The sequence below is a fragment of the Varroa jacobsoni genome, unplaced genomic scaffold, assembly GCF_002532875.2.
Source record: "Varroa jacobsoni isolate VJ856 unplaced genomic scaffold, vjacob_1.0 scaffold_1280, whole genome shotgun sequence".
Taxonomy (NCBI): Eukaryota; Metazoa; Arthropoda; class Arachnida; order Mesostigmata; family Varroidae; genus Varroa; species Varroa jacobsoni.
The window spans coordinates 448,277-465,693 of NW_019214182.1; the positions used below are offsets into that span (position 1 = coordinate 448,277).

Consider the following 17,417-nt stretch of genomic DNA (forward strand, 5'->3'; position numbering starts at 1 on the left):
TGTCGCATCTGATTTCTAATTTTAAAAAAATCTACAACTTCAGTCAACTGGTGTCACCTAAATGTCTACTGCCTAAATTTGTATGGACATATTTTATTTAGCGAACGTTTTAATCGGCAATAAAGAATAATGAGAAGCATAATCTGATCTGTTTCTTTTCTTCGTCTTTATTCTGTTCGTAATGTATGTCTATTATAAAAACAAGGTTATAATAAAGTTACATAGAGAGCTATGCGTGAATCAGCTTCGTATTTCTGTGTACCATTTTTAACGGTATCTAAGCACCACAAACGGGTCGCTTGTCGTTTTATGTATTTTACTTTGTCTACGGTGACAAACTATGTTAATAGTGAATGTCTTATTGCCAGGGCCATTATTTTGATTGTCTAGTGTGTGGGCCACAATACTTAATAATAGCAATAATAATACAGTCTATGATGCTGCGCTTGGTTGATGCGTTTTGAGAACATACATTATATAGATCTTTTTACAAAATATAGTCCTACCTATATGTACTTTGCTCGGTTTTGATATTTATATTGATAAATCGACGAGGATATACGTTATTCTTGTTGCATTTTCCTTGCCTTGACATGTTATTTTGGGCATAGTATTTCGAACAATGCATCTACGACTTGCTCTTTTTGTCATCACTCTCCGCATTGCCTAACCTCTAGAGTCCTGTTTTGGCTCGTGCTTTCATCGTTATGGCCATACACTGCTGTAGGATAGCTCCTATACTTTATTTAAAAGACAAAATTACATTTCTCTATTTTTCTATATAATAATAATGATAATAGTTCATCTTCATGGCACAGTGTCGTTCGTCTCATACGATTGATGTTGCAATACATACAATATTAGATTGGTCGCAATTGCTCATGCTATTAGGAAGGGCGGGCCACTGAGAAACCAACACGCGACCTAATAATTTACTGTCTTATCGGGCTAACACTGCGATGCGACGGGTAACTTTACAGTACTCTGTAATTAAAACTAAATTTTTATTAGTTGGTAATGAGATCACGCGTTACTCAGTGACTCCCCAACACATGAAACAAACACTACGTACATTTATTTTTTTATATACTAAAACCAAGGCATTTGACACTATGACGTTCAGCCACGGCGAGTATGCCTCAGGCAAAGGACTACTTACCTTGGCAAATAATCACAGTACACTTTAGTAGGCGCATAGATTATAAATGCTTTTGTAATGAAACGATATGCGTTCTCGGTCTGTTTTCCCGACAGTGTAGATTTATACTTCTAAGTTAGCACTGAATGCCCTCAGAGAAGACCTCTATGTCCTATTTTTTCCTTTTCTCCTTCTGTTCAGAATTCAGAGACAATACGTTTAGTCTTCACTATTATAAAGGCACGAAATGTGGTGATTTTTGTTGTCATTGCAGTCCTTATAGTCCTATTTCCTAGATCCTGCCATTTAAACTCAGTAACTTCAGCGGGACATCATCCTAAAGACATATGTCGTACATACTCGTGTGTAAAGTGTACCCGCCAGTAGTTCTAATCTAGAAACGGACGTTTCTTCCGTTCAAACCAAGTGTCAATCGATACCTTGCTGGAGTCCATCATAAGAGCTTTTGACTAGTCTTACTCAAACCCCAGCCATTGTTTAGGTACCCATTGTGGTTCCCGCTCAATAAATGCGATTTCTTTAAGCAGATCTCGATAAGCCCGTTCCTGTTCATGGTTGATGATCACGCTATCGAAATAACTTCCGTACCTGTAAAATAGTACAGCTAGTAAAATATATAGTATAGTATAGTAATATAAATACAGTGTAATATATAAGCATGGTGTTCGTGTATGTAAAAATGCATAGCGTAAAAATATAATTTCCACTATGATTCGCTCATGGCTTAAATATCAGTCTAAACCTCACTTTTTGGTTTTTTCCTTCCTGCGGCCCGACAGTGATTTAAAATGTCCCATGAAATTGATAACATTATAGCAAAAAGCAGATTGAGATTGCATTCGGCACAATTCTCTCACCTATCCTCGATGTCTCGTGCTCTCTCAATAATTTCCTTGAGTTCTTCTGTCTTAACGCTGGCCCCAACTTTTACCCTATTCTGCCGCAGTTTTTCGAGAGATGGCGGTGCAATGAAGATTACGTAAGGCTTAAGGTCCGACCGTTTCAATATCTTAAATGGAAAAAAAAAACAATTTTAGCCTATTTCTGCTTATGTAGTATTAGAAGCTAACTGAGAACAGCAGCTAATATGTGACATAATGTGAATGGAGTATCAATTTAACAATGAGACTATGTTCGAATTGTTCAATATAGAAAAAATTTGATGGGCTAAAGCACCATTTAATGATTAGTTCATTGGATGTTGAGACTGATAAGAAGCATTTTTGTAGCTACATTTTAGGGTCGTACCTTGAGTGATTCTGGATGCAGGTTTAGCACGCATATTTGTCCCGCAAGGACAACGGCTCGAATAGCTCGGATGCTTGTTCCATAGTAATTTCTTTCGTACTCTCCATGCTCCACAAAACGTCCATTGAGGATATCATTTTCAAATTGTGCACGGCTAATAAAATGGTAATCCGCGCCATCTGTTTCATTATCCTTTCGAAGGCGGGAAGTGTCTGAAAATAATAAATTTGCTTATTACTTCGCCAATAATATAAGCTGCTATACCTATAAGGCTTAAGACCACATGAAAGTAGGCCGGGCGTGCAGCTTTGTAAATTATGTCATGGGCAGACTAAAAAAAGCTACCCACGTGGTATGGCTGCAGCAAATCTTGACGTGTCCTCCATGAGTCTCTGGCGTAGTTCGTGTTTGCCTATATTGCTGGGTCCTATAAGCACGATTGGTCTCTTACAATTAGCCCGAGGATAATATAATCCCACCTCTTCATAAAGAATGGGCTCTTCGGGATCAGGGCGGGTTGCAGCATTGTACATTTTGCCCTTCGAGTTCTTACGAGAAGCTTTATTGAAACTGGCAGAACCCGTTTTTTTCGCAGTAGTAGGGGTACAGAGAAAGCGGTGCTTTCGTTGACTCCCTCGTTCATCACCGGCATAGCCCATCAGTTGTTGGCGAATGGCTTCACGACGCAGCTGAAAACTCTTTGACGGAATAAGCCCCGCGAGGGTGGATTCATCTTCGCCGTCCTTGTACGCCTGCCACCAGTTCGGATCATCCATATTGATCACGTGAAGAATATCGCCTTTTTTGAAGCCGATTCCCAGTTCGCGACAAGGGATGTACATATCGTCTTCAGGATCATAGTCAAAATGGGCCTGAAAAAACACAAGGACAATAAGAACGCACGCAGGGCAACAAAAATAAGCTGCCAACTATTACTGTTTATGAAAAGTCAAAAAAAAAAATAACAAACGCCTCAAGTTTATTTGTCTTTGGCGTTGCCAAACTGACGGTTCCTGATTTTATTGCTACTACTTTCATAATGAAAGGTGTTGAGCCCACTATTTTAAAGGTAACGGACCAACTCTGGTAGAGCTCTGATGCCAAATAGTTTCTTTCTAACCTTAATGTGCATGACGGGTTGTTGACTAGTCAGGTTTTCCGGTCTGGTGAGCTGCGTGTGATGTTGTGAAGCATAACGATCACTAGGAATGATCAGGAAGCTTAGCTGGCCAGTCATCCTAGCCAATTCATCACTGACCTGCCCCACAGTTTTCCCACGCATCTCGATGCCATTCACGGCGACAATTTCATCGCCCTCATGGAGAAGGCCAGACTTCTCGGCTGCCCCTCCTTTGATTATCCGGCCAACAATAATTGACTCTCCCTCGTTACGGACAGTGGCACCGAGGGGGTCGTCCGTTTTATCTATGTGAATGACGTGTCCATTTTCTGTCTCGTCAATAAGTACTGCAAGTTCAGGAGGCGGCTCTATGATACGGCGTTGAGGCGCACACGAAGACGAATTGGGAGTAGCATTTGTCGAGCCAATGGGTTGTCGCGAGGGTGTTGAGTGCTGCGGGGAACAGTGATTAAAATTGTTTACATTCGCTTCTTTACTCGAGCGACTTGAAGGCATTATTTGATGAATTATCCATTATGCCCAAAACAATAAGGCGTATCTATCTATAAGGCGTAAGTATCTAATAATCCTGCGCAAGAACGTTCAACAGAATTCATATGTAATATCTGTCTAACAAGATGTTTTATGCCCACTGCCATATATACTGCATACGGTAAATGATAAGTGTGCAGTCTCAGCGGGGTCCGCATACAACTCTACTACTTGTTGTACTGACAGTATCTCATCTGATGAACCAAGATCTCTGAATATGTTAGCGCATCTGATGCCACCAAACTTGGCTGTGTCTCCGTTTACCAGAAAAGTCACTTGTTTCTGACAGCTACACACACATAACGCCACACTAAAGACTTACTATAGGTGCTTGTATAACGGGTGTGGTGTAGACAGACGGGGGATTTTTCGGTCCGCCAAATATTTTCGAAACACGGTCATGGCAGTCGATTAATTGACTCATGTTAATATCTCCTAGGATGTTTAGTAATTCCTGTCCTTCTGCTGTGTCTCTAATGCTGCTTTCGGCAATATGCGCGCATAGCTCCTGGGCATCGCAGCGAACTGGAGTCGGCGGGGAAGCCTGCGAGCACAAAATCTGTTTGATAATATTAGTAACCGCTAAACAGTCTTGGAACTCCGCTGTATCGAGAAGTTTTATTACTTTTTCGACGTCTAAACCCTCTTCAAACGATCCGTTTTTGCCAACATAGTCAATGACGCGATTCAATGCCGTCTGGAGAGCGCTGACATTATAGAGTTTTGTTACATCAACTGTTAGCTGTGGCTCTATAACGATGGGGGCCGCGGGTGCCATCGGAATATTGCCTGGCGGAACAGGGAGAACTGGAGGCGGAGAAGTGAGGCCTAGTTCCGGCTCAAAAGCGTTGTTCACTACACCTCGCGACTGAAGTGGCGCTGGGCTCTTTTCGAGCTCGCGTAACTTCTTCGATTGCCGTATAGATGAACGAAGGAACATCTCCATCTGCTGTTCCTGAGGCGTTTGAGCCAAACCCTGAGGGCCCGATGATGACTGCCCATTTGGTCTAAGTGAGCGACATTTTGTGTCCACTTTCGATACTTCGGTGTTTCGCGACAAAGTGTCGATCGAGGATTTCATCGGAGGATATCTAAGAACACGCGAAAAATTGTTTCGAGTTAGTTATACGTATGGGAATACAGTTAAATGAAATTAATTACGGTCTCTTGGTTTTAATTGCTGACTCTTATAATTGCGAAAGTGCATCGTATATAAATACATCTATTGAAAAGAAACTAAACTGAACTGAATGCACGTATATAGTAGGTTAGCATATGTTCATCTGGGTTACGATCCAAACACAATGCCCACCTTGGTGCTTGTTTCGCCATTGGTACGAATGCATCAGGTACATCCACGGCCATCTCTCGGTGGGCACCCGAGCTAAGCTCGAGCGTCGGCCTTGTAGCCGGTGGCAAGCTGAGCGGGACTAGCTGCGAGCCCAGGGGAAATTCTGGGGTTACAGTGTTCAATGGGGACTGAGGTGGCGAAGACAGGCTTTTGGCCAGAGGCGATCGAGGTGGACCCTGTGACTCAAGTGTGCTCTGCAGATTTTTATATAATGGTGACTGGGGAGTATCCACCTTGTTCAGTACAGGCCGATTCAATAGCTTTTCCGAGGTGCGGCGTGGTGACGGGATAGGTATCGCCAGTGGTGGAGAAACTGCAATAAAAATCATGCTTATTTTTTACAGCTATCAGAGTAAGCCTTAAGCCGCCTTCAATATTAGTCCAAGAAAAGTTTCAGGTGTCTCATGAATGTATAATGTGACTGTCCATCCAACTGCTAGAACGTTTAGACTTATTCGCCATTGACATAAACATAAATTATCTGAAATTAATTATTCATACCAAAGTTCATTATTTTGCTACAAACCCAGACGAAGAAGGGGGGAAAGTGAATGAGTATGGCTGCTTTTTGACGTGGCATTAAAGGAATTTGTAGTGGAAAATCACTGCCTTCAAATCACCTGCTTTTGCTGCATTAGTCGGCAGATTAGACTTCACTATGGATAATGAACCAGCTAATGATGGCCCTTGTTCCGAAATCGTTTTATGCAGTGGTCCTGGAGGTGTTAGAGGAGCTAGCAGTGGGACTGCGCAGTTGTCGTCAATGCTATGCTGGATATTATGCTGAACTTGAGCAGCACCATTAGAGCTTCCTGCGCCTGATCCAAAATGAAGCGATGACGCGCGGGGAATATGTGTTGGGTTGCTCTGATGCGATGCTCCAGATACTGGCGGATCGTCCGATGTGAAGCCTACAGGCGGAGGCGCGTCTACTACACTAGGCAGGACATCATCGAAAGTCTGGGGACATAAAGAAGAAGCAAGAAATAAATCATTGTTAAAATGGACACACAGTAAATCGCTGGCGGCCACAGACGATTTCCGCGTTTAGGGAAAGCGCCATGAGATGTATGGTCTCGTGGCACGAACATCCATCTCGCTATTGTTTATGCATACACAGTAAGCATATTGTAAACGTAACGATCATTTCTGGTTCTCATGATCATCAAAGAATGCCAACCGCAGGCTGAAAATTTAGATTATCAGAAGCAAATAAGAAACCAGGGTCTTTGTGGGTTAACAAAGACCTCTTCTGTGTACATGGACTATTCGCAAGTTGCTCGCTCGGTGCTTGATGGGAAAAGAACCGATAATTTATCTAATTGTGATGACGATAATGGCGGTGCCCTATTGGTGTCCTACATATGTCTTGTCTTATCCAGTTGGAACTCGGCGTTGTTTGTAAGTAGCGATTTGCTGTTGACGATGATTGACACAAACAACAGCTTCTGTTCGAGTCAAGCCACCGATGCTATGACCACAAACTTATTGAGCATATGCAAACTTAGATACACATTCGCACGCAGGCACGTATATAGGTAACCGAAATAACAACATTGACATTATCAGACATGATGCGAGGTCTCTGTCGGAATGAAGTGCTGTAGCCCTCCTACAATAGACTGACATTACCAACGAAAAGGGCGCACCCCAAATGATTGATAAGGCCAAAAGCCGATAAATGGATACTACAACTCATGCTGCTTGTTGCTGTCCTAATTACAGGGCCTGGTAGCGGTGTTTTGAGTTGGTTTCGTGCTTAATTATATTGTGTTCCGCTGCCGTTGCCGTCATTGCTAGCCTTACAAGTGACAGTCATCATTGACTATGGCTATTCAGTGATCAAAAGCAACGAATGCAATTCACGCTCTACAGACGTGTGTGGACATACAACAGCCCTACTAATGAGGAGACTACTGGCGAGAATAGCTGTGAAAACGACATCGGCTTGCTGTCGTCCGCCAGTACGTGTGCATCTATTTTTAAGTCTTTAAATTGATTCTTTCCCCCTCCCCCCTCTCCTCTCCCAGTCCGACAGACGCCGTTGAAGCCCTAGGGAAGTTCACGCATATCATGCAAATACGTCAAATATTACCGAATACACACAAATACCAGTTACTGAAATCAAAGAGGTGCCAGAACAAGGGACTCGTTTAACAACAAAATAGACAAAAGTAACACTTAGCCAAAAACGTAGAACACTCCACAGCTGTAATGATCTGTATTCGCGATGATTCAACGTTTGAAGCTGATGAGTCACCTTCTGTCGATTTATAGTTGAGCAGTTTTAGCAGGTTCGAGTTCACAATGATTCTAAATAACGTAACGTACTATATGTGCTCGGTAGATCGTAGCAACCCGATCGTAGTCAACAACCTTAACAACTTCAGGCAATGATCTAAAAAACGTAGTTCAAGTGTTATATAAATGTACTAACAGATAGAAATGATTCGTGCATGACGGGAGGTTACGTCATTACGTGAATCAACTGGCACAAGAGAAATTTTCATGATAACGTCGATGTTTTTATATTTATCGGCTATTTTAAATAGGTATGTTTTATTATCAAACGAGTGTACTTTGTAACAAACTACGGTTGACGCAAGAAGTGTCTACAGGTTATATTATTGAAGTCATGCGCTTTCCCGCCCACTCATATATATTTCTCGCATGTAGACAATTATTCGAACGTTACAAGATAGGACATCTTCAATTAAGTGTAATTAAAGATGTCCTATCTGGTAAGTCAATTTCAGGTCATATAGACCGACCGGTCGTTATCACTATCAGCGCGAGCACATTCATTCCAGTACCGCACTGATACCAACTACACGATCGAACATTCCTGTTTTGAGAACATCGCTATCGTATGCGCAGATGTAAGATTACAGAGAAAAATCACTCAGCCCTCACAACGTCTTCCCATCACTCCGTCCACAATAACAAAATAGAGTCAAAAGCGACACGCTCATACATGTCAATGTTAAAACATCGATAGCGGTAAGTGATGACAAAGCATTATATGTCAGCCTATAACTAGGTTTATTCAAGAAAAAATTCAAGAAAAGCAATTGGTAAGGGAGTGACCTCGTATTAGCCTATCTATTTGCTGTTATGCTCATATGTTCACCTGTATATTCTTTACGTAAAAGTGTGGTCAATGTGAGCGTACCGTTCCACCAAATCGTAGGGTCGTTGGGCTGTACAGTTAAACGTCGATGAAATACAAGGTATGTCTTAACAATTGAAAATTTTCAAGAGGTTGCTGGGGACGCGGTAATATCTCTACGGACGGACCGAAGCGATGCGGTCACAAAAACTGCCACGTCGCTTTGTCATCGTTGTCCTCGTCACGGTGGCACCGCTGATAACGCTGTCGCTGCAGCGCACGTCGGCCTGCTGAGTTGTTAGAAAAACACTTGTTGGCTAAGAGCGGAAATGACCAATACGACGGGTCAACGGAATGGTCGAAGTAGGCCAACTATGCATTGCATATGGTCACATATGGACGCGGACGGATCGCCCAGTACACTAAAAACAGGCACAGATGCGCTAACATACATACATACATACATACATACATCATCATCATCACTGACATCGGTATCAGCATTGTTGTCGATTTCGACAGAAGGGCGATGTCGAACTTCTGCTGCTGAAGATACAGTGAATCGAAACGAATAAATGGGTATATGTAGCGGTTCGAAAATCAGTAGTATGATGTAGAAAGATGCGAATCGACTCGACCAAAGGCGACGGGAGAGACGACCATAGTATACATCAAACCTTGCCCTAAACGATTTCATTCGTTACAGACACATAGTTTGTTCCATTTACTTGGATAATTTGATGTTTGGGCTACTTCCCTGCATGCCTATCCAGAGTAGTAAAGAAAAACAGCTGATGAAAGAGAAGGGCGCGTCGAAAAATCGCTTTAGGATCTGCCCTATTAACTAATTGCTAGGTTTATAAAACTGTAGAAGCTAATATGTCATCTTAGAAAAGCGCAATTCATGAGGAACGACTTGTTGAGATAAAACAGTGACAATATAGTTAGTTATTCAGCAATCTCGATGTGCTTTTTTTTTAATTCCCGTTTAAGCTAGAAGTTCTCAAATGAAGATCTACGTCTTAGTAGCTCAGTCATTCAGCATAAACATGGACTATTAGGGCGATCACACTGTACTCTAAATTACGTGAGAACTTCGACTAAACTTTAGTCACTGTGTTTACACATGTCCGATCTCTATTATGATGATTCTATTTTGAGTCCTTGAATCAATGAGATTAACTATTGCATAGCATAGACAAATGACTTATGACTGTACAAAGAAACGAAAATCGTTCTCGTACAAGGTTGAGTTCGACAACAAGGTGCGATTTACCAACTTTCAGCTTGGCCGGAAATAACCTGCCACGACAGATTTTCTCCAGCTTTTGGCGTTTTCCACATTTGGAATACCTGCTCTACCTTTTTCCGGCCGACAAGCGGCTAACGTAGTTCGATAACGTCGAGAGATGGATCACAAAATGTCACTCCAGACAGACAACTCCTTTCGAATTGCAACCAGCTGTACTTTTTGCCAATTATGCAGTGACTTCTAATTACGTATGCATTCGCATTCCATTTCGCCCGTATGCGTTCCTATTTTAAGGATGAGATCAGGCTATACAGGATCGTTTGATGGACCCTCTTTATTGCCTTTATATTTATCAGCGAAAAATACATCGAATGACAGCTCAGCATTACCTACGCAATACGAGAACAATGGAGAAATAGCCAACCTTTTGAGAAACCGAGTTGGAATCTTCTTTGCCAGAAGTACTTGTTGGATGATTGGGTAATGGAGGTGGCGAGGGTAGGGCGTAAGTATTGCTTGAATTTGTGCCGTTCTTATTATGCAGTGATGCTGAAGAGTCTCTTACAGCTCCTCCACTGGATCCATTAGTTGCCACTGTACGCCTTTGCAGTCTCAGCTGTATACATCGGGCGCGAATACATTGGTGAATATGCGAGATCACTTCGGTGTGAGTGCACTGCGCCAGAGAACGTCCGTTAACCTCCAAAATCTCGTCGCCAACCTGGACGTCTGCACGATCTGCCGGCGATCCTGAAAGTTTCAGCGTAACATGTTTAGCTTTCAGGTTCAGCAACTATTAAGCGGTGGTAATGCACATACCTGTTATCGTTAGTTTATGTGCACCTGAAGTAGCAAAACAACCTTTCGTATATCGATACCACTGCACATTTTACTATTATCTTGCTTCGTTTTCTGCCTCAAGAAACTTCAAGAAGCCACAAGAGTAAAGGCGGACAGAGTAAGGCCCTAAAACACTTTTCTTAGGTTTTGCGTACCCGGCAATGGCCCTCCGATACAGACACTCTTCATTTTTCTATCTGCGAAATATAATCTTCGCCATATGTAGACGTCGTTGTCTATAATCAGTGTATTGAAGAATCTCCATGTGAAAATTTACACCTAGCCTCCCTCCAAACCGTCTGTGCTCTAATTAAACCTGCTACAAACAGCTAGATTTGTACTCTGCCGGCCGATCAAGCCAGGTGCTCATTGAGAAGTATAACCATAGTATTTTTTTCAGACTGTCTAGGTAAATTACGAACTGACAGCGTAAGCAAGGCCATAAAGAACTAGCACAAGACAGTAAGCCTAGATGAAATTAAGTAACTCTTCTGGTTATGCTCAGAAACTGCGGCGCACAACTGAAAAGTATCGACTTCTTCAGGCAGGAGTAAAATGTGCATAAGCACTTTCAACGGAACAGCATTGAGGGGACTAGTGAAATTAGCCTTGATTCCAATGTCTTACTTTTCCTATGCTCCCTACAAAAAGTACATCAGCGAAAGTACTGGCACGGATCAAGCGTTCTGCGCCGAACGAAGGGACAAGTACTACCATTTGGAAAGGATGAATCAAAGTCATCGGCTGTCTTCAATTACCTTTCATAGACTGTTCTCAATCAACAACCTGAGGAAAGCGATTATATTATATATTCTTGATGCTTTTTCAGTCTAATGATCAAAAAAGCTTCTATTTGAGTCTTGAAAAGTGCTGCTGGGATTTTTTCTTCCTTTTCAAAATACTTGTTTTCGGATCCTGTTTGACCGCCGACGGTCCTTTTCAATTGATCCAGAAACACTTCCTGAGTAACAAATCTCTTAACGGGAAAACAAGTATGACCGATTCTATGTATATATATATAGAATTATTTGAAAGTCCAGAAGCACTCGGGGCTATGAAGACCCAATAAAAAAGCAGTAGATCCAATTGTATTAGGAAAGAGTGAATCATTTCCAGAACTAAAAGCCCTACGCAAAATGGTATGAGGTATTTGTCTGCAACATACTTAGTCCTACCCGAAGGGAACAATGCTTACTGAATACGGATGCCTCAGCGACAGTCAATTGTACATTTGCCACGTGTGAAACCGATGAGACAAAGATGTCGTCAACGAACGTTCTGGACGCAGTCCAGCTCAATTTACCCGCCCATAAAATAAGCGTTTCACGGCAAAAGGAGTTACTGAGCGGAGAAATAATTCGAGTATGCGGTAATTATGTAGCGCTAAAATCTTTGCTTTTCTATTACGTTTACCTAATTAGCTAAACTGGGTCGTCCATCTAAAATTTTATCTATATTAAAATAGCTTTACAGTGTATAGCAATTAGCTTTGAACTAGTTTAGGAAAGTTTCAGAAACACCTTAGGGAATTACTATTTTGAGAAACGATTATCGTTATAGGTTAGGAAATCTATCTTATCTTCTACATTTAGAAGAATACATTTTGACAGGCGTAAACGAATGAAGGGTTTCACAATGTTGGCCAATGGTATTTGTTCATTCAACAAAATACTTAGGCTAAATAGAATAAAATAAAAAAAAAGCTAAAAGAGGAGGGTCTTCTAAGCCTCTTAGAAGAGCCAATAAAAATGAAACATCCAGTGAAATTACCACTATAATTATATATCACGAATTAATGACATTTTTGTAAATTTTATGTTCCTATATCTGCATATATGCAGTTGCTTTTATTTATCTGTATCAATTGTTGACTCATCCATAATTTTTTTTCTTTTCTTTTTATTTGTTTAATGTCATTAGCTAATCTATTACTAGCTATTACATCAAGTTACCTCTACGCAACTGTGTAAGTTGGTAGAAGAGTGGCAGCAATGGGATCAGGGCACTTAGGCAACGTGATTACATTAAAATAGTCACAAATTGACAACTGTCAGCTGAATCGCAAATACGGGTTTCTTCAACTGGTAACCTGGCTGAATGGGAACTCGGGTATAGCATGTACGAAAAGAAAGGATGACCAAGCAGATCCTTTACACAGAAGCTTTTTGTCTCTTAGAAAACTCCGCATACATAGTTATTTTTACTTCACATTGTTCCGAAACTAGTGTCTATGCCTATCTAAGGTGTCTTTGATATCAGAGATATCTTTGCATCCGTAATCTTGCCAAACCCTTCCGGGAAGTTGTCGTAGGGAGCTAGAGGGCCGCGTTTCCGCAGGTTTTTTCTTGAGGTTCACCAAGGACAAACGTGCAATATTATAATTATTATTGCAATATATTATTATTAATTATTATTAATTTCGCTTGCGTGGATAAAATAATCGTTGATATTAATAAATCATTACTTCTCTAACCCAAATAACCCAGACGCAGCGGATTTTATTTGATTGAGCGCTCAGCACAATCACGACCGTATAGGGATGTGACGAACACATCAATTCTAAGAGATCAGCCCTGATCTATAATTGAAAATGTATACATCTCAGAGTGAGTAAACTTCTTCTGCACATCAGACATTTATCTGTAAACCTGATGAGTACAAACCTGCGTTTATTGCCTCGATTTTCGGTGCGAATCGTTCATCAACACCACCGATTACACTGAAACCGAATCGTCGGTCTCCTGCTCCCAGAGGAATAAGCACAGTAAGTATAGATGAGCTGTCGGTAGAGGTACTACATGAAGTAGTAGTTGAGCCCTGTGATGTGTCGGGTCCGGACAAAGGGTTTAAAGGCGCCAGCGGAACGCCACCTGAAATAGCATCCGGAGATTCAGAGGACGATGTTGTTCGCGAGTGAGCCCGAGGAAACGTTTGAAATGATGTCAACGAGCGGGCATCCTCACCCCATGCAGGGGGGCTGCCCACCTTAACAACGGTGACCAACTGAAAATTGCAAGTCACGACAATTTTTTACATAATGGTTAACATCATCGTGTCATTTTAGGATCATTTTATTTGATTTAGAATGAAAACAAGAATCTTGTTTTTCCGCCGAGTAGTTTAGAAAAAAAAAGAAAAAAGAGGTAGCTCTAGTTTAGTAAACTGCTTTCCTCTACCAATAAGTCTGCTAAACGAAATCTTCAGCGCGTTCTTATTAGGAAACCAATAAAACAGGTATTTCAAACGTTTATGAATCAGTACCCGAGAAACAACGGCTAGTTTACTTAAAAACGAGACTGAACGAAGCGATACATTTATTCATAAATAGATCTTTTCCGAATTTAATATTTATATCTGCTTAGTGCGTACAAACCTTATGCTCGCTTCCTTGTGTATTCTGCTGAGTCTCAATATCGAATAGTTTAACTAGCCCGTAAACCTAACAACAAACCTGAACCGGAACTATTATCTATCTAGTTCACTGTTCAGTACAGTCGTCCAATGCTGAAAAAGTTCGTAGGAGAGAACACCTACTTTGAAGGGAAAACTTGTAGGTCTTCTACGAGCTTGAGATTGTTTGCTCAAGCTGATTTGAACATATTCAAACTATTCCGTGAGGTCATTGAAGTGGCTCCGTCTGCTCGTACTCACGTTGGGTTTAGTGAGGGCAGAAGCTGCCGCCCCGTTTGCATGCAGGTAATTTCCGTTAATGGTGACAGAGGAAAGCGCCGATGATGGAGGTACCGACGACATGACGGCCCCGCCAAGCAGTCCACTTGATGCAGAACTGCTAGCGCATGTCTCCAGCAGCATTGGCAGGCTAAATAGAAAAACATTGACATTTAATCCGTTGGTAGGTTAGTGACGCACATTCTACTTTCGATTTAGACTAAGTAACGTGATTATTCCCGAGATATGATCTCTGTACTTTCCGATCGATTCTATATCTCAATTGAAGTTGAAGATGTCAGTCTGACGGCGCTAAATTTTAAATACGTCCTATATTAAGCATTACGTTGTTAACGGAAAAATCTTAAACGTGAAATAGGATGGCATTGTGGCTATGCTATAAATTCGATCATGCACATCAACTCCAGTATCCATAAATTAACAGAATACTGTTAATTACACAGCATATACTAAAATCACTGGAAGATACATGTTAGTAACAGAAATACACGAGGTAGACAACAGAAAACGATGACTAACATGGCGACTAGACTTTCATAAGACAACTTGGCTATACTAATTCTTACATTATCTCGCCAGGAAAATATATCGTACTAGCTAAGCGATTTGAATGGAACCACGCAGAAGTTCAACTGTAACGTACTAATGTTCCAGGGTTTCTGCTTTTTTTGGGTTGACGATAGCCAGGAGTCAGCTAATTGTCTAATTTTAGCGGATCAACATATATTCGAATTGCTCTAGCATTTGACCAGCGGCTAGCCGAGTACGTGCATTAGTACGTCGAAGATCCAGGTTGATTTGAGGGGACGTATTGAGGGGTTAATGAAATAAATGAAAATGAATTATAGTCTCTCCGAAAACAAGATCAACCCTCCACTAGGCCCATGTTATTTGCGCTTTGTCCTGGACGTGGAATGCACTGCTCTACCTCTTATTGAAAACCCAGACATAAGATAACAACTATATTCAACCCGCAAACCATTCTTCACCCTCCCTCTGTTTGGATAGAAGTGAAAAAAACAAATCATTTCAAATCAAAGTTTTTCAACTAAATCTATACGAAGCATGTGTGAAAACTCAAGCCGTCCCCGTTTAACTGCTGAGCAAATAGATTTAGGTTTTTCAAAAAAAAAAAAATACTTCCACAGAGCCCTGAAATTTCTTTTATTGAAAAAACATGCGCTGTCTCAAATATTTCGTAGCTGTGTAAGTATGAGTTTAATAAGGACATGTTGCAACCTTTCGATAAAGAAAACCGACCTGTAGGTATTCAATTTGACAAATTGATAAAAAAAAAAAAGAAATTTAATTCTACTTTGGGAATCTCTGGTCAGCGTCTCTTGCGACAAGCCACCTAAGGATCCACTAAGCTGACCATTTGCATATGTTAAATAAAACCAGATATTTAAAATACATATAAAGAAATGCTTGTCTGTGTTGAAGGGTCGATTAACTATCTGGCAATCCTAGATAAAAAAAAGACAACGCCAAAAAGCAGAGGTGAAAATGATTTGGGCATGAGAATCAAGATAGGCATACTAGTCATGCTTCTGCAACGATATATGTTGAATTCTTCTTGAAATCATCATGGCGGAGACAGACAAAAAAGAGGGATAAGTATGATTCTAGAAGCAGGTAAACAATCACCGTTCAAATCAGCAGCTGAATCGATAACGTGAAACTACGAAGCATAGATATGTACAGGATAAAGCAACAATGACGGCAGTCCTCTTGAGCAATTCCGCTGTTATCGTTCGAACCGTTTGTTGACGTCCACAAAACATCGGATGAGGTTTATTAAAGTGCTTTGTGCACACCTCGTTTGTCTTATTTGCTGGCCCGCCAAAATATAATAGAAAAGAGGAAACAACTAAAAGAATAGCAATACATAAATAATAAATACCTTTTCAGTGTTTCGTTGACCGCCATCGCCTCAGTCGTGTCATGGTCGGAAGAAAAATCAATTTGAAAAAATTACAGGTAACGAAGGTACATGGTCGATTTCGGGGGCAGACTGACAGCGACACTGTTTGCGGCTTTGCCAGACGAATGAACCAACGAAATAGTGCTAACCAGTCGAACCGTAACTCGAAAGTTTTAAACGGCTTCACGATGCGCCACAGTTGTGGTAAGTTGGATAGGTGGCAGCACATAATCATCGGAGGCTATCTATCCGCATATATTGCTAATTGAACTATCATTTTTCTGGTATCGCCGTATATGGGTGTGAACCGAGGTTGAGTGCTTCTAATTAAAGACATGCTTATAGCTTCTTAAAGCATTTTTCAATGAAGTGGTCAGATGAGTTCTACTGTGTCAATGGTAATCACGAATTGGTAAATAAAAAAAAGCCTCCCAATAAAGGGGTCCCATTATCGTGTTACTCCAATTCCGCTCGATTTTAATGAATGTTTAGATTTTGTTGGAATGTATGGAGCCAGTGTAAAAATAGGACTAAACCCTGTAGAAATGCATTTTGGTCTAAGGCCATACCCATCGTGATTTAGACGGAACGATTGATTTATGAGCTTCATTTTTGTCTTAACACCATGTATACTTATAGGTATTATATAAGGCAATGCTACGCACTCATTTGGTTACGAGAGTTTTTGAAAACGAAGTACATCTAATACCTTGGTGAAGACTTGAGATAAGCTTCGCTATGGATTTCTGGATATTTAGTTTGTGTTCTGATTTCGTTGGGCACACTGTTTCAAGATAAAATGCCGACACAATAGAGACAATTCATGGAAAATTGTGACAACAGTAGAAAGAAGTACATGATATAAAAAGTAATCCCAGCCACAATGAAGTATAAGCTTGAGACAAGTTTTCACGAACTCAAGTATTACCTTTTAGTTCTTCTGCCCCTACGCTGAATGTACACAAGCAAGCAAACTAACGGTGCTTTTTTCTATTTACTTAGTTTCGTGTGTTTTTTGCATTTCATATTTCTACATATATACAGACGGGTTTCATCAGGTTTCTACATTTATATTGAACTACGTATTTCCACGTTGAGATATACGCAACTTAAACCATACGTACTCCAGTATACCGCAGTCACTGATATGATGGAAATTCTCCTGTAAACGG

At 40.9% G+C, this 17,417-nt stretch overlaps 1 protein-coding gene across 3 annotated transcripts in view; it reads right to left on the minus strand.

Annotated features, from left to right (window-relative positions):
* Positions 1 to 144: 144 nt before the first annotated feature.
* The window catches only part of LOC111268381 (uncharacterized), a 31,141-nt gene continuing 13,868 nt past the window's right edge, over positions 145 to 17,417 (minus strand). For all 3 annotated transcript variants that reach the window (XM_022847360.2, XM_022847359.2, XM_086971684.1), the window contains 11 exons: positions 14,283 to 14,451; positions 13,295 to 13,634; positions 10,216 to 10,541; positions 6,051 to 6,390; positions 5,392 to 5,743; positions 4,402 to 5,170; positions 3,528 to 3,980; positions 2,757 to 3,279; positions 2,408 to 2,619; positions 2,017 to 2,168; positions 145 to 1,747 (listed from right to left, as the gene is read on the minus strand). In XM_022847360.2, the coding sequence (XP_022703095.1) occupies positions 1,615 to 1,747; positions 2,017 to 2,168; positions 2,408 to 2,619; positions 2,757 to 3,279; positions 3,528 to 3,980; positions 4,402 to 5,170; positions 5,392 to 5,743; positions 6,051 to 6,390; positions 10,216 to 10,541; positions 13,295 to 13,634; positions 14,283 to 14,444 (3,762 nt within the window). In that variant the 5' untranslated portion in view covers positions 14,445 to 14,451 and the 3' untranslated portion in view covers positions 145 to 1,614. The remainder of the gene's footprint in view (positions 1,748 to 2,016; positions 2,169 to 2,407; positions 2,620 to 2,756; positions 3,280 to 3,527; positions 3,981 to 4,401; positions 5,171 to 5,391; positions 5,744 to 6,050; positions 6,391 to 10,215; positions 10,542 to 13,294; positions 13,635 to 14,282; positions 14,452 to 17,417) is intronic.